Source organism: Diplotaxodon limnothrissa, linkage group LG18 (genome assembly GCF_057381915.1).
Source record: "Diplotaxodon limnothrissa isolate DT_005_m linkage group LG18, D_limnothrissa_male_GT1.1, whole genome shotgun sequence".
NCBI classification, from domain to species: Eukaryota; Metazoa; Chordata; class Actinopteri; order Cichliformes; family Cichlidae; genus Diplotaxodon; species Diplotaxodon limnothrissa.
In genome coordinates this window covers 11436287-11463163 of record NC_140613.1, presented here as the reverse complement: position 1 = coordinate 11463163, position 26877 = coordinate 11436287, and the positions used below count along the sequence as shown (strand labels likewise).

The 26877-nt window shown below is 37.7% G+C and overlaps 1 protein-coding gene across 1 annotated transcript in view; it reads right to left on the bottom strand.

Moving 5' to 3' along the window:
* Positions 1-26877, bottom strand: part of LOC146613151 (netrin-G1-like) — a 58222-nt gene that overhangs the window by 20936 nt on the left and 10409 nt on the right. The window contains exon 2 of the mRNA XM_085378228.1: positions 12873-13516. Within this exon, the coding sequence (XP_085234354.1) occupies positions 12873-13516 (644 nt within the window). The remainder of the gene's footprint in view (positions 1-12872; positions 13517-26877) is intronic.

Below are 26877 nucleotides of genomic sequence, written 5' to 3'. Positions count from 1 at the left end.
CTATGTGAAGAGCAAGCTCGCATTTACAGTGTCAGCAATAGAGATTCTGTAACAAAAAAACTAACAAGAAAAAACTGCAAAACACAAAGCTGTGTTTAAGTGAGACACAGTGCTTTGAACAATATATCTCCTTCCAGCTATTCACTTTGTCGTGTGTCAGTGAAACTTTGTAAAATGTAAAATTTGAATTTTTTAAAAAGCATAAATATCAAAAATCCTTTTATTAATCACCCTTTATTAATAACCTAAAAAGTAACAACTCTATCAGTATTTCTTTCAGATACACTGTGCTGTAACTGTACACAACAACTAATAAGGACTTTTTATGTTTTCTATAGCTTGATAATGATAAATGGTCACTCAAGCTCGTTAACCCGCTATACTTAGATTTTTACGTACTGTATATACCTGTAGGTTGGGTATCATTTAAATGCAATTAGTGCACAGTTAAATCTTGGGCCATGGCAGCAAGGTCTGACACACTCTGAGGGCAACCTCCTACAAGGGAGGGAAAGAGAAATTATGCAAAGAAGGTGATTTTGGTTTCTGGAAAATTTCCATGTAAAAATTCTTCAGGACGAAAAAGTATAAAATTGAACAAGCCATGGTAAGAACCCAGCGACTAAGCTGATTCACAGAGCATGGGTTTTCTGTGCAGTAGTTTTAAAATAAGTCACTTCTCAGTCCTGTTAAGGGTGACATCCTAGAACACAACTAGCAGCTCTACAATATTATCAGCACAAAATACCACACTGCAGAGCAAAACTGCTAAGCATTTCCCAAATCAGATACACTGTGATGTTATGAACTTGCAAAACATTCTCCAATCAAGGTCAAACTACTGCCATTTGTCAGCAGCACAGGCTTCAATTGTAGAATATGGGAGATGGATTAAACTAAGACTTAAGGAGAAAATCTATAGTGCTACAAACACTGATATAAACTGAGAAACTTGAAAGAAAGATCTGCAGAGACAGTAAAAAGGCTATCTTTTGCATAGAATGATATTCAAATGTCAGTTCTAGTTTAAATGAGGGAGGGAAATGTGTAGGCACATTATACAGGAGATAACGTGGCATAATGTCATTACTCTGCTTTTCCCCAATTCCTGTCTGCAGCTCTTTGAGACACAAACTGATAGATATCCTCTGGGTTTAGATCTTCTTTATGCAGTTCAATGGGGTGTGGTAACCATCATGTGATGGCACTGGGGAAGAGCTACAAATTTAGTCTTCTTTTAAGTGCAAGATACAGTTGAAATGTGGGATACAGTACTTTTATGCACTTAGGATTCCCACAAGGGGAGGGAGATGTAAAGTTTTTCTGTGGCTTGAGGGGAACATTTGGGAGTGTAAAATAACAGTAAAATGTTTCATACCTTATCTAAACCTATTATTCTTTTTATTAAAATTGCCTTTGAATAACTCCCATGTCTACCTCAGAGGAACTGTTCAGGATAAAATAATTTTTGGTCTTTGAAAATTTGGTTTGGTTTAAAATTTGTCAGCATAAAAAGTCAGTGGGGGATAAAGGATCTCTTTTTAATTTCTGAAAGCCTGCAGTTATGTCAACACAACTCTTATGTGTTACAAAGCTTGTGTTTTACACTGATCTGCACTAGATCTGTTGATAGAAAAACTAGCATATCATGTCTATTCTAAGTTTAAAACTGGCTTATTACACAAAAGTTACGCAAGTACAGCCCATAATCCTAGCCAAGGCATGCCATCTGCAATCTTGTATTCACCCACAACAACTGTAATCTATTCATGCTTTTGCAGTATCTGCCAGTTGGTTGCATATCTAACTAAACCAACCGATGCAGCCACAGCATTACTCTACTACAGATGGCAAAGTAAAATATTCATTTTTATCAAGATGTCATAATGGTCAGTTGTTACAAATTAAACCTATTCAAAATGGAAATACATCCCAGTGAGACCTACCAGTCAAACCACAGCATTGAAAATAAAATGAAAATACAGGTGCATTCTGAAAGCAATCACATTCAACCATTAACAAAACATATGACCAAGCAACTGCAATGTCTTGGAAAATGATTGTGGCATTTCAGCAATATCTCTTGGTTGATCTATATTCAGCCAGTCTATGGTCATTCTAAAGATTCACGACTGACATCAGTCAAAGAAAAAGCACAACGTCTTCTTTTAATGCTTTTTTCTTTGTTGTGTCATGAAATTTCTCTGTCAGTAAGAAGGCTGTTTAATGGACCTCAGACCTTTTACTTTGATTAAATGAACATTTCAGACAAATACTCACACAAGAGAAGAAAATCTGCATCTTTGCTAACACTAAACACAGCTACACTAACTACACTAAACACAAGTATAATGATTGTACAATTCCCAACCAACAGTCAACTTAGAAAGTGCTATAGTCTTTCATGGCTAAGATATCAAGTTTTAATACTAGATATGTAAGAGTGCTGCTTTTCCTCACCCCTTCCACCTAGTCTCATGTCTGCCACACCCACATCACCTTGCTCCCAGTTTTCCCATTAGCCTGTCTATTTCCATTCATCACTCTGGCATAGTGTACAATATATTCAAGATTCTCTGTCTCTCCAAATGTACTCTTCCCAGGTTGTCTTTGGATGTTCAATCAAGCATTCCAGCCTTGTTTTGTCCTGTTTACTTTATTGCCTTCTGAGATTTCTTGCCTTACTTACAGTCTTTATTCTGTTCTCACCCTCCTGTTTTGTTTGCTTGATCCTTTTTTCCCCAATTAACCCATAATCAACTTTTCCTGACTTGCTTTGGTGTGCATTTGGGATGTCCTCACTGCCTTCCCAACATTGGACTGTGACAGGAACTTTAAAAAGACTAACAAAAATTGACACAAACAAATAAATGAATAGCAGGCGGAAGACAAATCAATATTTTATTTACAAAATTGCACTTGCAAGATAACAGGGGGTGTTTAAATCCTTTCATACACAGGACAGTGTTCATCTAAACGCATCTAAAGGCGCTTTATCTACTAAGGTGATTTTGTTCATACAACAGAGCAAAAACCACAGATTTTCTCTATGTTCTGTCTCACCTAAAAAGAACCTCGTGTTTAGCAATCTGTGATCCTGAAGTGATCTTACACAGTATCCATCATGAGGCAACCGTAGCCATGTTGTTGACAGTTGCTAATTTTAATGTTACTTTGAGACCGTTCTGTGTAAAATGGGAAATGAAGGAGAACGAAACAGTGATGCTCAAAGAAAGAAATAAAGGAGAAAAGGTGAAAAAATCTAGAGCGTGACATGGAGAATACGAGAAATAGCACATTAGCACTTATAGATTAGATGCCTCTCGTTCCCAGGCCCCACTGCAGCCCTGCAGATGTGCAGCGGTGACCGCGCAACCTGCCGGTAGCGGTCATGTCTTAATTAACAAGCAGACATCTGATCAATAAGTGAGGAAAGATGGAGAGGGAGACGAGAAAGGTGGGCCCGCTTGCATGGTTCAAGGTTTTTGTTTTCTGTTGATGTGGAATAACATTAGAAATCAATAGCACAGCTAGCAGTGCCGCACTCTCTGACTCTCTGTTCAGAAAAGGTGAAAAGGAGAACTCCATTTCAATTCTTTTCCCTTTTACCCATCTCCTTTCTGTCACAATAAATCATTACAGGGGATGATTTGTGACAGTATTGGTACATTTTGAATCAAAGCACTGTTGAGGCATTTTATAAACAACTCGTAGATTATTAAAGGAGAAATCTACTCCTTTTCTTGGCTGCCCTAAGAGGTAAACTCAAGGTTCCTCACTTTTGTAATGTGAATCTGCTAAGATATGCCATCTGCATGCCTTTTATAAATGAACCAAATAGGAAAAGCTGCCGTTTTCTTTTTTAAAGCACATTGTCAGTTTATTTGTGATAGCTACTACAGCTGTATGGATGAACGCACATTCAGTGAAAAATCATAAGATTTTAGTGATAGAGATGTGATGTATAGCAGTTTAGGCAAAACATGATATTTGAATGTCTATAAACTTCTTGTTAGTAATCATGATTGACTACAAATGATCTCTTTGACAGCATAAAAAGGATTTGCTTAACAGCAATAATTGAACTGACCGATACTGAAAATAGTGGGAAAGTAACTTATTGATATCTTAGAAGGATAATTATTAATTGCATTCTAGTTGTGTGCTGAGTCGTTGAGACACCTGTCTAGTGCACTGGGAGGACAAGTTGGGAAGACATTTCTAAACCGATGCTGATTCCACAACCATCAGCTCTAACAACTAATGCAAGTTAATTGGATGTGTAACAAACTGTGACTGTTAGATTAGAAGAAACTGATTAGGATGTTTAGGAACAACCCAGGAACCACCAAGGTTCAAGACTGCCATGAACTGAAAACTGCTGGATCACTGTACACAGTAAAATGAGTTTTACATTGCCATGGACGGAGAGGCTGCTGATCAAAAAAAGGAGTCCATCTCCTAAATCGACAGCATCGAGCTTGCCTGAAATTTGAAGCTGTCCACATAGAGAAACCAAACGCTTTTCATTGCTCTGAAATCCTTCCTCTTGGGCATGAAGCTGTCAGATTTAAAGACATTCAGTAGGAAGCGGACTGAGCTGCCTTTAGTACGACAAGTTATGACGTGGCAACTTCTCAACATCTTCAACTTCCCCTCAAACCAACAGGCAAATGGCTGAAACTTGGACACAGTTGGGGGTTCCAACAGGACAATGATTCCAAACACATATCAAGACTGGTTTTGGAATGGATACAACAAGCTTATGCTGGCTTATTATTACTATTACTGCTGTTATTGTGGAATTTGTGTCTCATTTTATTTTCATTTCTGTAAAAAAACAAAAAACCTTTTGTCACTCATTTCCTGTCTCCAGCCATTTCATTTCGCATCCACCTCAGTTCCTATTGTAATCTTGTCAAACCTAGCCACTGGTCTGTACTTTTGGCTGTTCTAAACCATTTAAAGTGAGTCAGGGGTTACATACGCACTCTATATTTTATCAAAAAAAAAAAAAAAATCGTAAAAAGCCCCAAATTATCATGACATGCAATAAACAAAAAAAGGAAAATTATCATTACTATGTTATGTTTGTGGGTTTTGAAAATGACATTTTTTGGATAAATCCACACCAACAATTTGTGTTTACACTAAAAAGGATATTGAAAGACAGTGTGTCACTGCAAAATATGTACATCCAAATCCTAACTTATAGATCACCGTGAAAAAATAATTTAATACTTATGTTCAGAGCAATAACATCACATTTACAAACACTTCAGGATGTAACTTGAGACTAAATATTCTGGTGTGTGTGTGTGTGTGTGTGTGTGTGTGTGTGTGTGGTAGAGAGAGACTGTGTGTATACGTCAGTTAAAGTTTATCAGTGTTTGTGGAGTATTCTGGGAATTCTTGGACAGGATGGCCATTCTGTGATAAGGCTTTCACATTTGGTTGTAGCCAGAAGGCTGCTGAGGCTGGTGGGAACTCTAATCAGTCTCTCCCCACCTGCCTCCATCACCCTCTTTCATGTGAGTTACTGATCCACCTCTGGACAAAAATCGTATGTTTATTTTCTTTTCTTTCTCAGTGCAAACTTTTGGTCAAAAATTGAATTTGATGCCCAGGGGCAAGGTGGAAAATTGGGAAAAATAGCTTATTTTCCTCACATTCAACCTTTTGCTACTCTTTCTAATGAATGGCAGAATAAGATATTTGTGGGAGATGCTATTCTGTGCTGTGGAGCAATCTCTGCAATTTAAAACTCATCAATTCATGTTTACACAAAAAAGAATGAATATTGAAAGACTATGTTTACTGCAAAATATGTACATTCATTGGCCACTTTGTTAGGTATGCCTGTTAGTCATCTAGGATGTAGACACATCAAGATGACCTGCTGAAGTTCACACCTGGTATCAGAATAGAAAAAACTGTGATAGGAGTGACTTTCAATGTGGCATGGGTATTGTTCCAAATGGGCTGGTGCAAATATTTCAGAAAGTGATGGTCTACTTGGTTTTTCCCACACAACCATATCAAGGGTTAACAGAGAATGGTCCATTATCCAGTGAGAGACAGTTCTCTGGATGAAAATACTTTTTTGATGCCTGAGGTCAGAGGAAAATAACCAAAATGTTCAAGTTCACAAGAAACAGTAACTCAAATATACACACATTACAACCAAAGTATGAGGAAGAGCATCTCTGAACTCATAACACAGTCTTGAAGCAGTTGGGTTACAGCAGTAGAAGACCACAGCGAAGGCCACTCCTGCCAAATAAGAACAGTAATCTGATACTACAATTTGCACAAAGAATGGAAAAATGTTGCCTGAAGAGCTTCATATTTATTTTCAGTTGGTACGGTCAGAAGTTGGAGTAAAAAACATAAACGCATGGATCTATCTTGCCTTGTGTCCACAATTCAGGACCAAAGTCTCTGAGGAATACTTCCAGCAGCTTGTTTAATGAAAGTCATGAAAGGTTAATAATAATAATGGATTGGATTTATATAGCGCTTTTCAAGGCACCCAAAGCGCTTTACAATGCCACTATTCATTCACTCTCACATTCACACACTGGTGGAGGCAAGCTACGGTTGTAGCCACAGCTGCCCTGGGGCAGACTGACAGAAGCGAGGCTGCCATATCGCGCCATCGGCCCCTCTGGCCAACACCAGTAGGCAAGTAGGGCAAAGTGTCTTGCCCAAGGACACAACGACCAGGACAGAGAGCCCCGGGATCGAACCGGCGACCTTCCGGTTACAGATACGCTTCCCAACCCCCTGAGCCACGGTCGCCCGTTAAAGATGTTTTGATGCTAAAAAGGTGTCTCACTGGTACTAGTATCATGTACTCCATAAAGATCATGGTGAATGTATTGTATATCTGTCTTATGCCTGCCTCATATTTTTATTTTTCCTTAGTTTTGCATTTGTATTGGCTCAGTGTCACTACAGGTAGCATAAGGTGACACCTGACCTTACAGAGGTTGCACAGGTATTCCAAATTCATGATGGCACATGATCATGATGCTGGCAGAAGTTTTGCTGCGTCTCCCAGCACAGTCTCAAGAGCATGGAGGAGATTCCAGGAGACAGGCAACTATTCTTGGAGAGCTCCGAGTGCAAGAGCATCATAATATGGCCTCCAGCAGGCCACTGGTGTGAATGTATCTGACCAAACAATCAGAAACAGACTTCATGAGGGTGCCTTGAGGCGGTTGGTGGGCTAGTGGGCCTTGTGCTCACCAACTCAACCGGCATGTCCATGAAGGGATGTAAAGACCTCTACAGACTCGGCAACAGCGCCCGAACTGCAATTAGGTACTGAGATGAAATCCTTCGACCTACTGTCAGACTCAGTGTTGGTGCAGTGGGTCCTGGGTTCCTTCTGGCTCATAACCATGACCGGGAGTGGTAATTGTAGTCAGAGTATGCAGGCAGTTCCTGGAGAATGAAGGATTTGATACCACTGACACAGGCAGGTTGCACCTCAGACTGTCCAGAAGTTCAATTGATGCCCTGATCCAGATCTGGGAGGAGATCCTGACAGGATGCATTCATCGTCTCATTAGGAGCATTTCCCAACATTGTCAGGCTTACATATAAGCATGTGGAGGCCTTACAAACTACTGAGTAACATTTTGAGCAATTAAAATGAAATTTCCGAAAAAGAACAAGCCTGCAGAACCATTTTTTTACTGTGAGGTTTTGGTGTTTGTTAATTCAATCATCTGTAGTTTGATAGTTTTCAATTCCATCAAACGATGTAGCATCCTTTCTTTTCTAACACATTACACAGTCCATATTAGTATAGATATCCAGCATGTTTTTCTTCCAAGTGAGATCAGATGTGTATTCAAAATGTTCCTTTAATCTTTTGAGCAGTGTAATAATAAGAATATTAGAGACCTGTGAAACTGTTACTTCTGAAACAAAAAGTGTTGCTCGCTCAAATAGGAAACCTCATTGACACAACATAAATCTACTCGTTATTAAAGAAGGCAAGGCTAAATTTGGAACAACAGCCTGGTAATTGTAAATGTATTCACGTTTCACTGATGTGTCCCTGATGATTACCATTTAATCAGCTGCAAATGCTCTTAATTACAAGATTAGTCTCCTACCAATTAGCCAATGTGCTAATGGTTCTAATCTGCCATTGAAGTTGACTGAATTCTAATTAGGGACTAACTGTTTTAATTCACCTAGGGCCCATCTGATGGGTCATTACCAACCTAGTTACCCTCCTATAAACTCACTGCAGAAAGCAGCACAGGTCCCATTTGGAGAGCAGCTGTGGAGGCTTTATGATCATCATGTGGGTGATTTCCATGCATCATGAAATGACAGTGTTTCCATTTCCTTTCCTCACAGAGGCATTCTGATGACTCACTGGAAAAAAAAAAAACGCTATTATTCTCTGTAATATCACACTTTATGTAAATTAAACGCGCACCATAAGTTCCCTTGATTTTACTAAACAAAGCATGGTTGTTTAAATATAGGAAAAAGAGGGATTGACTCTTGTTGAAGAGTATTGAAATTAAAATATGTCAAATATGGTTATAGGCTTGAAAAAGAGCTCAGCACCAAATGCCTTTTTTAGGTGCCAGTGGACAGAATGGCAAAATTAATTAAACAGATCTTTTGGACAATTACCCAAAAATAATGGATGTTCATAATCAGAAAACAATTCTACTGATAAAAATATCAGTAGCTCTCATTGCCATCAGAAAACAGCTGATAAAAGGCTATTAGCTGATAGCCTTTTATGGATCTCACCACATTTATGGTTACATTGTTTTCTACAATTGCTCCACATCTGCAAGGTGCTTTGTAACCCAACTCTTCCCCAGCTCCTCCCTCTCATGACATCATCTAAGTTACAGCAAATATTGTTGAGTTTATGCTCTTCTCATCTTGGGATATTTTGTAGGTATACAACCTAACAGATAGCAAGTTGTGCACTAAATATAGCCATCACACCAAACACCAATTCAGGCATTTATTTTTCTGACAGTAATGGTCTTGACTGGCTATTGACTGCACGGCCAGAAGATTTTCAAAGCAAACACTTAACTGAAGTAAGTAAGGTAACTCTTGATCTACAGCTTGACTCAATGATTATTTCTTAATCCTCCAGCCATTCGTCTGTCAAGTTATTTTTCTGATAAATAATTAAGAAATTTAGTATCAGCTCAGTCTGCTCCTTCTCCCAAAATTCTGGTCAAATTAAATAAAAAGGCTGCATTGAACTTAGCCTTTGCAAACTAAACACTTGTGAAAGTTTAAAAGGTTACTATAAGAGTGGTACTCAGCGTCCTATCTTTCTGAATTACACTGTAAAAAAAAATCCTAATATAAAAGTATTTTACTGTGTATTTTACAGTTTTGTACTGTTCTTCTAGAATATCGTTACATTTACATCAATAGACTTTGATTTCACATTTCAAATGTAAATGCAATAGGGAAGGCTTTAGGACCCAGGGGACCCAAGTAGCAGCAGGTGCTCGTCGTTTCATTTGTACTGATGAGCGGCTGTGAACAATTGTTGTGTGAGTAGGTGAAGAGCCTGAGAAGTTTTAATTGTCTTCTACACAAACGGTTGTTTTAAACCTCTACAGCAGAGTTTCGAGGTACAGGCTGTTTTTCTTTCAGTGCTTTTTTTAAAAATTCGTTGAAATGTATTTGATGTTTATTGTATTTTATGTTTCTAGTAGTGATTTTAGAAGACAAGCCAGGTGTGCAGCAAACACAATTGTCTGCTGGAGGTATGTTAACTTAATACATTTGACATTTAAAAAAAAAAAAAAAAAAAAAAAAAAAGTATATTTATGCACTACAATCTAATTTATATTGTACTGCCTTCTGCAGGACAGGCTGCACATGTGAATTTGTCACTGTTTTTTTTCCTCCTTCTCTTTTTCTTTGCGTTTTTCTCCCAAGTTGGTTTTAGAGTAGGGTCACCTTTTAAAACTGATTTTTTTTTTTATGCTGGGTTTGTTTTTATTTCTACTGGGCTGGTGCAATATTAGTCGGGCAATGTGCAATCCCGGAGCTGGGCTCTTACCTTAGGGGAATTAGGTCTTTTAGAGGTGCTCCGTGTGGATTTGCAGTGAATAAGTTTTATTAAGAGTGATTTTAGTGGCACCAATTATTGCCTGAACTAAAACACAGTGCATGCGATAAGTGTTCTGTTGGGCTCGTATTTATTTGGGGTGGATTTGTTTCTTTTAAAGCAGCGAGCATCTGGGACCACCGGGGTAGAGCAAGCCCTCAGGTGATAGTTGCATTGCTGGCACCCATACGGAAAAGAAATGGTAAAAACTGTGAATACAGAAAGAAATAGTAAAAAATGTGATTACTCATGAAAGTGGCCACTTTCTCATTACTTTCATATATTGTTTTAGTAAGTATCCAAAACATACAAGTTTCATTATATAATTTTTCAAGGGACCTTATATCTGTTTTCACTCTTATATGCTTTTCATACAAGTTTCACACAAGACAGATACAAACTTTATAAGATTTATATATATCTTTTCCATATGGGCAGGTTGCACCAATAAAACTATATTGTGGTCGTTAGTGACCTTCCCCATTTTGATGTTTTTAGGCCTTTTGCAAACCCTTTGTTTTCTTTTAAAATAATAAATTTTAACGTATCTGACTGATATCGACCCTCTTGTCCCGTTTATTCTGGGCTCGTTTCTGTAAGAGCTTTGGTCCTGAAAGTTTGCATGAGTAGTATAGAGGCCCTTAGCAGTTACTCGGTGGCTTTTACTCGCTACATAAATTAACGTAAAATCACTGTAATGTAATAAAACATAATTTTCTTTTTTTTTATGTATTTGTCTGTACATATGCATATTTAGATTGTTAAAATACATTCACAAATGTATCATGATTTCACAAATATTTGTCCGTTATTTGAAAATGTAATGCTATGGAAAAATGCATAAAATGATTCTTATAAACTTTTTTTACATCAAATAATAATTATTATTATTATTATCATTATTGCTATTTAGGGCAATCGTGGCTCAAGAGTTGGCAGTTCGCCTTGTAATCAGAAGGTTGCCGGTTCGAGCCCCGGCTCCGACACTCTTGGTCGTTGTGTCCTTGGGCAAGACACTTCACCTACCGCCTACTGATATTGGCCAGAGGGGAATTATAAAGTGGAATTGTAAAGCGCTTTGAGGGTCTCAAAATGCGCGATATGAATGGAATCCATTAATTTGTTCCTAATTTAATGTTTAAAAGCACTTGAAAAAGGCAAAATCCCATGTAAAATTAGGGCAACAAATTGTATTTTCATTACTGGAAATAACCGTATTTTTGAGTTATTTTCTGTTATTTTACGGTATTATTTTGGCGCCCCAGCTGCCGGAATATTACTGTTTTTTTTTTGTTTTTTTTTTTTTTTGGTGTGTTTTTTTTTTTTTTAAGATGTTTTTTCTAACAGTGTACCTTTGTACCAATTTCTTTCATTAGGAAGCCTGCTTATCAACATGAATCCAGTCTTTCAATCATTCATCTCACTTCATATCTGGACAGTGGGGGACAAAATGTAAAGTACTGTCTCCAGGCAATTTTTTTTTTCAAGTGGTTTCTGCACACAGGATGATTGCAGACACTCAATGATGCCAGTGGTTTCACAGTCAGGTGATTGTAACTGACTGATACAAACAGTGAACATTAACAACAATACAAGCCAGTAGTATTGTTAGACCTACAAGTCAAAATCATTTGTCATTCATTCAGTAGCACTGAACATAAACACAAATATGCAACTACAACAACCTATTAAGGTGTGTGTGTGTGTGTGTGTGTGTGCATGCATGCATGCATGCATGCATATATATGATAAGCTCATAGTTTTTGTTCAAACAGAATGATTTAGGGGGAAAACAACTTTTACGTGCTTGTAACTGTTTACTTATCCATTTTAAAAAGCCCTAAATTAGCTATCTTTTCTGTGGCTTTCAAAAATATTGAGACCTATCAAACACTCTGCAGTACTTTCTGAAAACCTGACAGTTTTGTAGATGGAAATTTACGTAGTTTAAAAAAAATCAATAGCTCATAATGATGACATGGAAAGATGATTTTAAATTTTTGCAGATGTAATTGACAATAATGGACACTGCCAGCCAGGACTGATTTTAACTGACACAAGGTCCAAGAAACTCTCTGCAGACCTTTCTGTTAAAACTGTGACATGGTGTGGATCAGCAGTGTAAAATCATTTCTAAAGTTTCAGTTTCCATAAATCTGTCATCTCAGTGACTCTGAAATAAGGGAGGTTTGGAATGACCAGACCTTTTTATGGAGTTGGTTGTCAACCAACTCTGCCGTTGTTCATCAGTCAAACCTTTATACTAGAAATGCTAAATATAATGAACCAAGAAACACATGAAAGCTCACATCTGAGTTGACAAACAGAATTTGAAGTAAAATATAAAGGAAAAGATTCTATGTCCTGATGAGACAGACTGTTCTGAACCCTGCTGTCGAATACTATGTCTGTTGAACAGCCTAAGGGCAAATACCTTTACAGTGAAACATGGTGGTGAACCTCAATAGCAAGGACAGGGAGAATGCTCAGATGTGCCACGGGAATGAAATCAGCCACAAATCAAAGAGTCCAAAGACTACTACTACTTCTTCATCGTGGCTAAGTTGTTTAGACTGGGAGTAAAATATTGACCCCCAAAATGCTCATCTTTGCAAGTCCATCTTAATAAAGCAGGTAAAAATCTGCTCAACGTGGGAAAAAAACAGCTGAAGTGCAAAAATGCTAAGAATCTGAATACTTTCTGAGAAAACTATTACTACTGAACATTACCATATGTAAAAGAGCTTACCTGCCCTGCACTTTGATGTCAGAGATTGCGTAGAAGTATCTAGATAGGTTGTTCTCATCTACCATGGTGGCTCCAGTGGCTGGCTTCAGCAGCCTAATCCTTAGATCAGTGATTGTGAAGAAGTCTCTCAGGTTCTTGGTGGTATCCAACTGGCCATATAGTGAGGCCATGTTGTGTAGTCGAGGCCCAGCAAACAATGCAAAGCGGTCCTTTATCTCAAAACGTACTGTCTTGTCATTCTTCCACACGTACCCTCTAGAGTAGTCCTCGGTACAAATGATGTCCAGCAAGGTCTGCTGGGTGAGGTCATTCGCTGTCTTGGGCTCCATGGTGAAAGCGTCCAGGCAGTCAGTGGCGTAGAACTGGTAAGGGGTCCAGGTCCGGCCGTAGTCGAGTGATTTTTCCAGGACCATCTGTTCTGGTCGGCCTGACTCGAATGTGAGTACGATGTCATCAGTCAGCTCAATTGTCTTGTTCCATGACAGCGTGATGTTGACCTGCAGAGGCTTTGGGTATTTCTTCCATGACGTTGATTGCCAAAAAGTTGTCGGGTTGCGACCCTCAATGTCAAACATCAACTCTGGAGGATGAGCCAGCTCCTCAGTGGCAGCATCACATTCATTGTTGCACATATAAGGATTCTCCTATAAAAAAACAAAAAAAGATACAAGTATCGATTAACATGTTTGTTTTTGCCCCATTCTGTATGTGATGCAATCCAGTATTTAAAAGTATATTCTTAAAAATGTATTACTTTAAAAATGCCCATTGAGCGATGATGTGAGCTCTTTAACATGTGCAAGAAAACTTCAGTATCTGTAATAATTTTAGTGAAAAGCACAAGACAACTGTAGCATAAAAATGAATGCAACATCAAATTTACCAAAAGAAAGTTAAAACTGCACGACCTATTCATGAGAGTGAATTAAGATTTCACAATTTGCTGACAAGCGTTCAGTGTGCAAGGTATGTTGAAAATGCACTTCTTTATACACTGCTTCCCTTTTAACACCTGTACAATCTATCAGGGAGCAACTCCCTCAGCTAAACAGGCAGGCAGGCAATGCTACAGCACATGGATTTGATCAGAACTGATCAAAGCAGCAGTAAAACATTAGAAATGCAGCCAATACTGAAACATTTTAACGTGCCAGTTTACCTTTGCACAGAAATTGTTTTCTACTATGTACTTGACAGTTTAAAAGCTGCCCTTTGTGGTTTTAGAAAAGAAAGCTTGGCAAGTGACTTGTCAAAACGGTAGGTAAATATTTAGTTTTTCATAAAGTATTCAGTAGAAATGCCACAACTTACAAAACAGTTATAAGGCAACATTGAGCAATATTCTCATCCAAAAATATCCCACAGGTTGAGGTACTTTAACTTGAAAAGTTATTTACTTTTACATTGCCTTGTTGGCTCACGATCCCACTGCTGTACTCAGTAACATTCTATCACATTCAGGGCCAATGTGTATTTTATAATCTGCTCCAGGAGACAGTGACCCTCTCACTAAGATGACACTGTGGATGCCATATTCTAGCTGCACGAATTCCCTGCCTAAACTGCCACCCAAATTGCTTTTGTAATTGATATTCCTGTGTTGTATTTCAGGTGAGATGGGAATGGAATCCTGATGAGTGTTTCTTATGAAACACGCAAAGGGACATGCATTTTTCATAGGCCTGTGTCTGCTCTGTACCATAGTGAGTCTGGATGTTTGAGTGAGCATGTTTGTGAGAGGAAAAGAGGAGCTCTTGATGTCTGTGTGTTTGTTTGTGAGTGAGAGGGATAGAGAGCTCTGAATGTGTTTGTTTGTGTGTGTGTGTGTATGTATTTGTGTGTGTGTGTGTGTGTGTGTGGATGGCAAAGAGAGGAACAGAGAGAGCTGAAACAGGCCCAGAGAGCAGAAGACACACTCCAATTGACATTCCTCTCACCTCTGCTGCAGGAACAATGAGGTTAAGTGCTGAAGAGATTCAGATCAACTGTAAAGCGGTTCGATAATCAGCAATCATCCAACACTCTACACGCAAAATTATCTAAAGGTGAGAAAAGTGCTATCTGCAACATTAGTCACTTATCTCTCCAATATTGTAGTGCATTCAACCCAGACTGCCACTTTCTCTGAAGATCACTGCCAGGAATACTGATAAGCAGACGCTATTATATTTCATTTGAAAAGACCAGTAGCTGCTTTTTGTTTTTGAGTAAGTGCATCAAATATCTCCTCCCCAAAGAGGGAAAAAAAAAGTGATGCTTTATCTTCTTCACAGGAAAATGTATGGATGACTTCCCTGCTTTAGATATAGCTCTCCAGAGACCGCATTATTTCCTGTGAGACTATGATATGTTATCAGTTCCTTACTCCTCAGCTAAAAGTGATAACTATTTGATGACAAGACTGAAAGATTGTGGGTCACTAGGCCTGCTCAGCTGACTCAAAGGAGCATTGCATGATCCAATTAGGAGGGTAATAAGGGTTATGCTGCCACCACAGATTGTAAGAATAAGAGAGAGTGGGAGGGAAAGTGAATGTAACCTTTTTTAAAGCAAGACTTCAGCTGCTAAAAGTATTCTCCTCTCACGCCCATGCACACCCACACACATACAAAGCTAACACAAAAGCTTGAAAGGCCGGGCTATAGAAACACAGAGAAAGAGAGATTTGAAGGAGAGAGTTGCGCAGTAATAGGCAGGTTGGTGGCTGCCTGAGTTCTGCCACAGGGACAATAAATTGTACTTGAGTCAACTGTTTACCAGTGATGTGTGCTAAGGCTCCTTATATTCCCTACTTGTGCTTGAACAGCCTTGGAGGTCTGCTCAGAGCTCAAACCTTAATTAATGTTACCTAGAGAGAGAGGGAGGGAGAGAAATATATTGTAAGAGAGTGATTTCCCTGTTGTCATTCAAGACCATGAATTTTCACCTATATTTGATTTATTTGTTGTCATGGTTTGGTTCGGGGAGCAGTGGGGTGGCTGTTTTTGCATCTTCCGAAATGGCAGCCTTATTCACAGTCGATATGAAGAACTCCGACCACGGCGTCCATAGCTAATGAGAAAAACAATTTCCCAGCAGAACAGTGAGAAACAGAGTGAACAGAGGCTTTAAAAAGAGAGAAATTTGCTTCATCACACTAGTAGAAGTGTTGGGAGACCAGTGGAAAGCAGTCATAAATTTGATCCATAATCATTTTCTTAGTGCCTGCCTCAACTTTCAGGCCTTCGGGGAAGTGATCACTCTAACCAAACAGCCCATTCATATTTGGGAGCTGGCTGGGGACAAACCTTTCATAAAAGCCCTGTCCATCATTAATAACAAACAATAATCTAAAGTCTCTTTTCCAGTTGAACGTGAAGTGACATGTACAGTATTTAGTTTCTACCAGTAAACCCCACCATACTTCACTGCTTTCATATAGCCCAGTTTAGGTGAAATGAAAGACTTAGACAAAGGTCAGGACCTTCCATCGGATTTCCTGTGGTGGTTATTTAACAACAAAAACAGTGCCTTATGAAGATCAATACCTTCTGTGGTCATTCAAGACCAAGGCTACAGCGCTATGCCGGGGGGGAAGCTATTAAAAAACAATAAACCCTCTCAACTTGATCCTTTACCTGTGATCATAGGGGCAAGTAGTCAGCAGAGGATTTGGGGAAAAAAAACCCCTGAGTTTTGGACTAAAATGAGATATTGATCAAATGAAAAATGTGGCCAAACAAATTAACTGGTGCCACAAAAATATAATTGAAGTAATAATGGCACCACTTCTAACCAAAATGTTTCATGGTGATGATATGATTCGACTACAATATCAATTCCACTGCATGTTTGAAATACTAAAAACACATTTTTGCTAAAGCAGCATGTTTTTTTTTTTTTGTTTTTTTTTTTAAATATCACCTTATTTTAGTAGACAAGAAGATTTATTTCACATTTAACAGACAGAAAGCATTTAGACAAAACTAATTGTCAAATTAGAAGAATTATAGTAGCCAACATGTTTGCACGGTCCTTATGGTCACGTGAAAAGCAAAGTTTTCCAAGGACTCTATGCAGATTTGTGAAAAACATTCTTACTTTCAGGAATTAAGTTGCCAGGTCTCTCTTGGAAATGAGATTTGTATCTGAATGAGATTTTTTACCTGGATAAATAAGTATTTAAAAAATAGCAGCCAGGTTCTCCTAAACAGTGCGGCTAATAAATTAATTATCAATAAGTGGGAGCACTTCTATAAAAGAGGTCTCTGCACACAGGATGATTGCAGACACACAGTGATGCCAGTGGTTTCACAGTCAGATGATTGTAACTGACTGATTGTTACAAAAAGACAGTGAACATTAACAGTGCAAGCAAGTAGTACTGTTAGACCTGCAGGTCAAAATAATTTGAAAGCTGAGTTCATATTTTTCCTTCAAACAGAATAATTTAGGTGGAAACCAACTTTTATTTGCTTGTAACTGTTTAGTTATCCATTTTAAAAAGCCCTAAATTAGCTAGCTTAATTTTCTGTGGCTTTTGAAAATACTCAGACCTATCAACCACTCTGCAATACTTTCTGAAAACCTGACAGTTTTGTAGATGGAAAAAACAGTAAAAAAAAATAATGCAGACTGCGAGTCAGGGCTGATTTTAACTGCATGAAGTCCAAGAAACTCTCTGCAGACAGAGGTTTTGATAGTTTGCTCGTCTAGAGCATTCAGCTGATGGTTGAAGAAAGAAAAAGAAAAGAATCAAAATGTTGCAATGACAAAGTCAAAGTCCAGACCTCAACTTGATTGAAATGTGGTGGTAGAGAATAAAAAAAGCTGTCCTTAAACAAAGTCCACAAATCACAATGAACTAAAGACATGTTGTAAAATAACTCCACAATGATGTAAGAGACCGAAAAACTCATACAGAAAATAATTACTTCAACTTATCACTGCTAAGAGTGTTTCTATAAACCATTGTCTCATGGGGTAGTATACTTTGTGTTTTTTTTTTGTTTTTTTTTTTTTTTACAGAACTGCATAGAGTCATGTGAAAATTTTCTTCTTCATGCAGATGTACAAATCCATATTATCACTATAATTTCTCATTAAATCTTTATCTTGCATAGTACATATAGGTTCATGTTATAGATTGATGACCTTCCTATGTATCTCACACCCACTGACATTACAGAACATACAACACTGCAAGAGCGTCTAATGGGTCATCATTCATTAGCATTGCTGACATCTCTGTTACCCTCATGGCTGCTGTGTAACGGAGCACAGTTTCTATTGATGCTAGATGATCCGTCCGGGGGCACTGCCTTAGTGAAAGAGTGAAAGGAGGCCTGAACAGCAAATGATGTCCTAATCTCTGGAGCCTATACTGTACAGCCATTTATGAGGGAGACCCACATTTTACACACACACACACACACACATATACACACATAATGTGTGAGGCAGATGCTTAAATGAGTGACATATGGCCTGTGAGATAGACAAAGTGCAACCTCCTGTTGAGGTGCCGTTTGACAGAGGATGTGGCTCGGAAGATAAATTCTGTGGCCAGTGACAGCCACTGCTGAAGAACGGATAGAGGCAATCCAACCAATCAGTTTAGCTGACAGATTTCTGGACCTGAAGCACAGATTACATATTGAACTCAGCATAGTTTTGCACTCCAGTCATCTTCTTTAAGGCGTGCTTATTATTTCAGACTATTTTCAGACTGAACATTAACATGTTTTGGCTGGTTTACTTTGTCTGTCTATTGCTTGGAGACATATCACTTTGCATAGTAAATGTGTATTAAGTGAATTAGACTTCACTTTTTTCATGGTGATGTCTCATTTAAATTTACACACTACCCTGTGATAAATGTGTTCAATTTTAGGTGCAAAAAGAGGCTCAGAGGATATGAAGAGAGATGCAATTTGTGCACTTAAGTTTACCTTGACTAAGAAAAACAAAAGGAAGACATAATGATGACATTTATAAAGTCATATTTTTCAAGTTATTACTAAGAGTCAGACTAAATCAAACAACTTCTTTGGGTTTTCATATGGAGTGTTAACCCACATTAGCACCTACATATACAAAATAATACATGTCTACAATGATACTCTGTATGCATGCTTATACAGAACAAATTTATACAAAAAAGGAGAGAAACCACATTTTCAGTTCTAGCTAAAACTGACAACTTGATAACAATGATTCAGTAAGCATTTATGTTAAAAAACAAAAATGCAATTTCATCAGATTCAATGCAACAAAAATAAGCATATAAATGCAGCAAGCATTTTTTTCTTGCAGTGTGGGTGGCCAAAGTAAATGTGACAACCAGAAGCACTATTTGCATGATAAAATCTGAGGGGGTAAGGGAAAAAACAAGAGTTTATCTAGATTATCTAAACCGCATTATTTGGAGGTTTATAGAAAATAGCAGTGGACTTAAAATGGAAAAGTTTAAATTAGCAAGATTTTGAATAATTTTAATAGAGGTTGATAATTATTTTGATAATATAATATTATGATAATTTTCCACTCACCCACACTTTTTCTTCCCCGGTAAATCTGACTAACCTGTGGGCTTCCTGAAATACACAACAACATGACTTCTTGGTACTTTGGAGATTGTTGTAGTATAATTCTGTGGTTTCCATTCTTATTCATGAAATCTGCAACTACAATTTTTAAGATGCTTCAGTATTTGTTTATATGTACAAATTGAAGTAAAAGTGCAATATGAACCCTATGGTAATATTAATCTGTGACCTGCGTGTGCCTCGCTAGTTTGTGCTGAGACTTCAGTAACTTATTTGACTCAGCACCTCTGTGGCAGCAAAATCTCTCCCATTGGACCTGAGGTGTTGCTGGATTAATCAGCCCATCATCCTGCTCGGACTTGCCGCATGACACCTGCAGACCTGTCGCTGGCCCAAACCCCCTTTATCACACAATCGGATGCCCATCCTCATTCATGGGGTGCACCAGAGGAGGAGAAACCCTGACAAATGACAGTTTGAAGATGTAACTCGGCTGCGATTCAGTGTTCAGGTAGTTGATCCAAGAAAACCAAAATGGCGATAATTTGAGCTGAAGCGCCACTCGACAAAATCAGAAGATGCCCATCAGATGTGACAATAAATTCTCAACTCTCAGGAAAACTCTCTTTTGAACTGAACTCATACTGTTCCTGGCTTTAAGTGAGGATGATACATTTGTAATGATGCACAGGCGACAGGCCAAAACGATGATATCCAGGAATGCACATGTGTATAGTGAGCACAGAGTCTGGGTGTTGATCTTTTCAGGGCTTGGTATAAATTGGACAGAAAAGACAGCTGAGATGAGCCATGGTGAGATATTGGTAGAGTCAGAGCTTTGGCAGAAACTCAATAGAGCTTTAATGACCTGCAGTCAGGGCCAGCAGTGGTTCACAACAGAGCCAGACTTTTCATTCTTCTGACCTTCAGAGGAATGAAGGACATCCGACCTCTGTGTGTGTGTGTGTGTGTGTGTGTGTGTGTGTGTGTGTGTGTGTGTGTGTGTGTGTGTGTGTGTGCGGGCTGGCTGGCTATCATATCATTTCTGAGGTCGGTGGGATATGGGTGTTACTGACCTGACGACACATAAGTTAAATTATATATAAAACATGTACATTTAATACACAAGACAATAGGATAGTTTAAACTAAATATTTTTAACAGTAAAATTATACTTATTATAAATTGCAGGAGCTTTACAGAGGAGATAAAAAAAAAGTTAATATAACCATTACTTAACCTCAGAGATGTGAAGTAATGAAGTACAAATACTTTGTTACTGTACTTACATAGAATTTTCAGGTATCTGTACTTTACTTGAGTATTTATTTTTCTAGCAACTTTTTACTTTCTACTCCTTACATTGCATCTGGCTAGCACTACAGAAGATACGGAAATGTGAAGGGAGGAGGATTTTTGTCAGGTAATTTTAAGGAAGCTGTAGGAAGACAGACAGGACAGGAGAGGAAGAAAAAAGGTTAGATTTAAAGGTAAGGCCTGCTCAGTAACACTCGATAAACTGCAAATTTAAAGCTTATATCTGATGTCATAATTTTAATCACATATTGGTTTTGTATAGGATGTGTTTTGATAAATTATGTATTTTCATATTGTGAAACCTCCTGCAAAACAAACTAAGTATACTATGTCTGTGTTATTCAAATGTTGCATGAACATACTGGATAGTTTTGTGCAGGATAAGCAGGTTAGCTTGCAGTAGAATTCACAGTGGCTGTGGTGCTCGTGGTCAGATTTAGGTTTACATCAAGTGTAGCAGAGATCATTTTGCATTAAGCTGATTAATTCAAATTAACTGACTGAATTCCAACTTTATACTGTGAGTATAAACAGTATAGTGTCAGTGAAAGGGATGGACATTAGGCATGATAACTGCTCAAACTGTGTACATCTTGCTTGATTCTGATGTGTAAATCCACAATCAGCAGCACATCAGCTGATTATATCCTGCAGACTAAGAAAATCTACTGAAGCTCACAACAGAAATTACTGTGATTTTTTTTTTTTTTCCCCCTGTGCTGAGCCACTGCACAGATATTAGGGTTCCCCCACCTTCTGAATCTCACTTTAACCCTTAACTGCATAGAAAGCAAAGAAAGAATGCCTGTATGAATGGGTGTAAATGGATGAATGAAGCAAGTTGTATAAAGCACTTTGAGTGCTCGGATAGAGTAGCACAGCACTACATAAGAACCAGTCCATTTACCAGTTACAAAAAGGTAGGAACTCAAGATGCTACATAAAGATGGCAGAAAAATATTAAATCTAACGAAGGAAAAAAAAATAACGCAGGGGAAAAAACCCCTCAAGGACACAAGGTTGGAAAAACAGACTGATATACAAAACCGAACATGGAAAACAAAAAATCTGAGAAAGAGGCTATATAAAGGTCTTATATATAGATCTTAGGCTATATATGCATTCTCAGGGGAGACTGACAATGTCACACAAGTGAAAACAATTAGGGCAGACATTACAAAAGGCAAGAAAACAAAGATAAGAACAAAAGACACCAAAGACACAAGATATAAAATATTTTCAAAATAAAACAGGAAATTAAGATTAGCCAGTCCTTAAACTCATGACAAAAAATTTAGCCCCATGACAAATGTAATAGCAATAGTTTTTATACCCGTCAAAGATAATAAATAAGACATATACTCAATGGTTATTTGAGAAAACTGTGCAAATACACCAGTATGTTCCTCTGAGTGTCACGCATGACACCGCATACTGCAGATAAAATCTTATGCATGAGATAGTTATGCAAACAACATATCGGAGGGTGTTGTAATGTGTTATTGGTGCAGACGTTTGATCAAAACGAAAACACAAACTTCTCCCGGCGCTCGTGTTTCAATTTGCCACATGCCAAACACTCCGCCCTTTGGAACACAGCTCTTGCCAAAGGAGTCCCTTTGAGGGTTGCAGCACAGCCAGTCTGGCCTTTTAAAGTACACTGCTTGGCAAATCAAGCGCACCACGATCCAGTGCCCCAGTCTTGATTGGGATTCACAGGGTGTCAACAGACTAGGAGAAACGCACTCCACATTAATTAACACCTGGCCTCATTATCTATCCCATGTGGCAGAGTTCCAGTGGGGTATATTTAACACTGCCTTATTATCATGGGGGATGTTGGAGGTGAGCACTTGATTCTGTGTATGAAATTTGTGCATTTATATATGGAGAAGTGAATTAATGTGTTTTGTACTTGTGTATTTGTGTGGCTGATTTTGCTTGTATATGTGGATATGTGGATGTGTATGTTTATACACCCATGTGTATCTGTGTATTGCTGTGTGTGCTTTGTAGGTATCTGCTTTGTGTGGGATATATCCTCTCTTGTGTCAGAATTCAATAAAAAGCTTTAGCAATGCTATAAAGAGTGGATGTTTCAGTGATTAATAGAAGATGTTTAATTCTCTTTGGTAGATTTCTATCTCTTTGCCTACTTATATGGCACAATTTATATTTCTCTTGTCAAGACCTGTCAGACAGAACACTTAATGCAGTCAGATATTTCTGTGTAAAAAAAACACCACTCAAATTTAAAAGGTTTTGATTCTGTATAAAGTAAGCAAGCGTGCAAAAGTAAATTGGACAGGCTGGACAGACTAACATAATTTTAAATAGCGGACATCATGGACATCACCAAATATTGAGTTTCTTCCCTTGAGATGCTTCTCCGGGTTTTTACTGCAACCATCTTCAGTTTCCGCTTGTTTATGAGTGCCTATCTTCATTTTTGTGTTCAGCACTAAAAACAGACTCTGCTGGGTTAAGATCAAACTATCCAATTTCTTTGCCTTGAAAAACTTATTTTTCTTTGGCAGTTTATTCTGGGTCATTATCCACTTGCACTGTGAAGTAATCAGTGATCAGTTCTACACCATCTGGCTGAATCTGAACAGACTGTATAGCCCTGTACTCTTCAAAAATCATTCTCCTATTTATATTAGCACTCACATAATAAATAAATAAATAGTAGTAGTTTCACTGGCAGCCATACAGATCCATGATCTAACACTGTCTCCATTATGTTTGATGCTATTCTTCAGACTGAGCTGTTTCTTTCCCTATCCATAATTTTGCCATCATTCTTGTGAAAGTACAAAGGAGTATTAGGGGCACATTAAAAAAATACTATCAATCATTTTGAGATAAAAGTTGAGATAGTGTTTACAATTGTTGTTTCAAGACAAACTGCCATAGATGCTATACCCTCTAAGTTAGTGAAATCATACTTCAGAATCAGCTTTAGTAACAAGGAAGGAAATAATTTTTCTTTTGTCACATAAACATATTGTGGTGATGAGTATAAGGATGCTGAAAAGCTGGTGCAGAAATCTGCGGCTGCGGCGGCTCAGTCAGAAAAACCACACAAACTTGGAAGAGTGGATTTGTACAAAATTAAATTTCTGTTCATGGCTAGATGCAAGGATGGTTACACCCTTGCACAATAAAGAGGAAGTATGTTTTATCACAAGACGGCTGATCAGTTTGTTCCACTATCTCTACTACACAAGGCTTTTTTGTAAAGGGTATAGCAAATATGGCAGTTTGTCTTTCTCAAAATATTATTTCAACTTTTTCCTCAAAATACAATTTTGACTATTTTCAAAATGATCAACAATACTGTTTTTTTTTTTTTTTTAATATGGCCTTATCCAAGTCATAAAGCTTGCATTCATATGTTCAAAGAATCATTTTCCACAATTGGGCACTGCCTTTAAGAGCTTTTTATAGAGTTTAAGCAGTGGTTTACACCTTTTCTAAACTGTCTGTATTTCTATTGCTGGAGGTGTCTGTCCATTGTAGATGTCATCAATGATACATCTGCCTCCTCAGGACTATTTTTGACTTGGCTAGACACTGAGATGTGGTTTCTCTTAATCAAGGGAAAAACTCTGTGATCATCCACTCGAGATGTCTTCTGTGATCTTTCAGGCTTGTTGGTGTTGTTGAGCAGGCCTGTAGATTCACTTTCTTTGAGGGTGGACCAGATTGCTACTCTAACCACTATTAGCAAGTTTTTGTCATCTTTCTGATAGATTTATTTTTTTCTTCATTTTAATAATGGACCTCTTTCAAATGCACCAGCAGCTCTTTGGACCTCATATTGAGATTTCCAATAGGCAGCTACCAAATGTAAGTTCATGAGAAAGAATCAGCTCCAGATTTTTTATCTGCTTAATTTGTCATGAAAGAAAGAAAGAAGAAAACAGCCCTCACTTGCCATAAACCTGCTCAAAAGTCCAGTTATTTTTAAGCGTCTAAAAATGGAGAACAATTTACAAAATTGCCTGTATTTCTTACATAATTAGTGCAGTATTTTTAAATCAGTTGAATTAAAGCTAAAAGTCACTAGATTAGTCCAACCTCGTTTTGACTATTCAATTTAAAATGCACTTTGGTGTTGTACAGAGGCAGAATTACAAAAAAAATCATTGTCCAAATACTTTGACAGTATTTTTGGAAGAGTTGTTTTCTGTACCTATAGTAAGAACCCAGCAAGACGTGAAAAACCACAGAATTACATTTTGAGCCTTTGTCTTATGTGACTGCATATATTGACATTATACTTTTTAGCACATATACTCTTTGTTTGCCAGTTTAGTCACAGATATCTTGCACATCTTGTGTTTATGTCTTATACACAAATATTAAGTATGAAACTTGCTTATAATAGAAGCCCACCTCAAGTTTCCATAGCAATGCAAAACAGTAGGTTGTGTTTACATTTGGAGATTGGAAGTGATTTATTTACACCTTCTAGCAAACTTTTATTTGCATGAATTATTTTTTTTCCATTTTGGCTAAATGCCATTTTGTTTTTACATGATACAAAGTCTTACTTGCATGCCTGTGTCAGTGAAATCAGTATTTACCTGTCCAGACATGAGCAATCATATCAGGGTTCAGAATAGTGGTCCACAAACTTAAGGTCACAATGACCTTGATATTAGATCTAAATCTAATCAGTTAATCCAAAAGTGCAAGTAAATGACTCCAAACAGTCCTAAAGAGATCATATAAACCATTGTTTCAGGCATAATTCTGAACTAATACCAGCTATAGAGTATAATCTGTAACACCTTCTTATCTACCTCTTGCCATTAAATGCATGTTCAAATGTTTTCAGCCCTGGAAGTTCATGTTCACCAAAGTCAAACTTATTAATACCAAGTAATTTGACCTCATAAACAAATTATTCCACTGGAATTAACATATTTTTCACTCTGTAGTCCAGGTAAACTTGCTTCTGCTGAGTAAAGAGGCTTGTGTCCTGTTTAACATTTGCCACATAAAACCCACAAAATGGCAACTGTTTGCATCAGTGCACTCACTTTCAGTCCTATTTGGCCCTACAGTTTGCAAGTATTTTGAAACTAAATTAGAATTAAAGTGTAATCCAATTCTTGCCTCAGAATGCTGACAGGCTAAGTATACATTGATAAGCTGCCGTGAAATCAATATTTTATTGATTTGACTCATTTGTTTCATATAAGCAGCTTGGAATCAGATAGAAATCGATCACTGGTTCTAGGTGCACTCTAATTGAGAAGAAAATCAAAAGACACCTACTCAGTCCTTAGCTGTTCACAATGGGATGCAGGGGCCATCTCTAAGAAATTGGTAGAAACTGGGATGAAATTGAAAGAGTGAAAGCAAGAATGAGGCGAGTGTGAGAGTGAAATTGCTGCATTGTTCATCAGTGTGTTAGCTCATAGTGTGTCAACTCAACCTCCATCTTTTCAGTCTGCATAGTTATTAGAGGCTTTTATTAATTTGAAATGCCAAAGTAAGGAATAAAACATTACTGAAATGTCACCATTTCACTGAGCATGATAAAATCGCACCAGCCACTTTTGGAAACGAACACTCTTCCCCTCTGTACTTTACATCTCTACCTCTCACTTCCTCCCTCTCTTTACAGCACAGTCTCTTTCATTCTTTCTCAGCGATCAATATGGCCTGACAACATGATGGCTGGGTTTCCTAAGGGGAGGTGGGTTGCAACAGTTGCCTGTCATCTCCTAACCATTTCTGTCTTTCAAGTCTGACCCCTATTACTCAGTGCATGATTCTTTAAAAAAAAATACAAAAACATAAAACAATGCTCTGTAAGGGCTGACCTTTTCAAATTTCATTTTTCTCATTTGGACTTGTTTGAGATTTTAAAGGCAACATATGGTAAGTCTGATGCAATATAAATATTATCACCTTAACAGAACAGTGCAGAATTGTTTTGGTCATGTTTGTGGATAATTTGAAGCTACAATTGATAAGCTGTTTGCCTGCTTAGCTTAAAGACTTGAAAATGGAAAGTTAATTTGCTTCATTAAATATAAAAAATAACAAATAGGATAACTTTTTAAGGAAGATGTATATTTTCACCTTATGATACTGTAACAGTAAAGCAGTAAAATGTAGAATCTATAGTCTGTAACTCAACT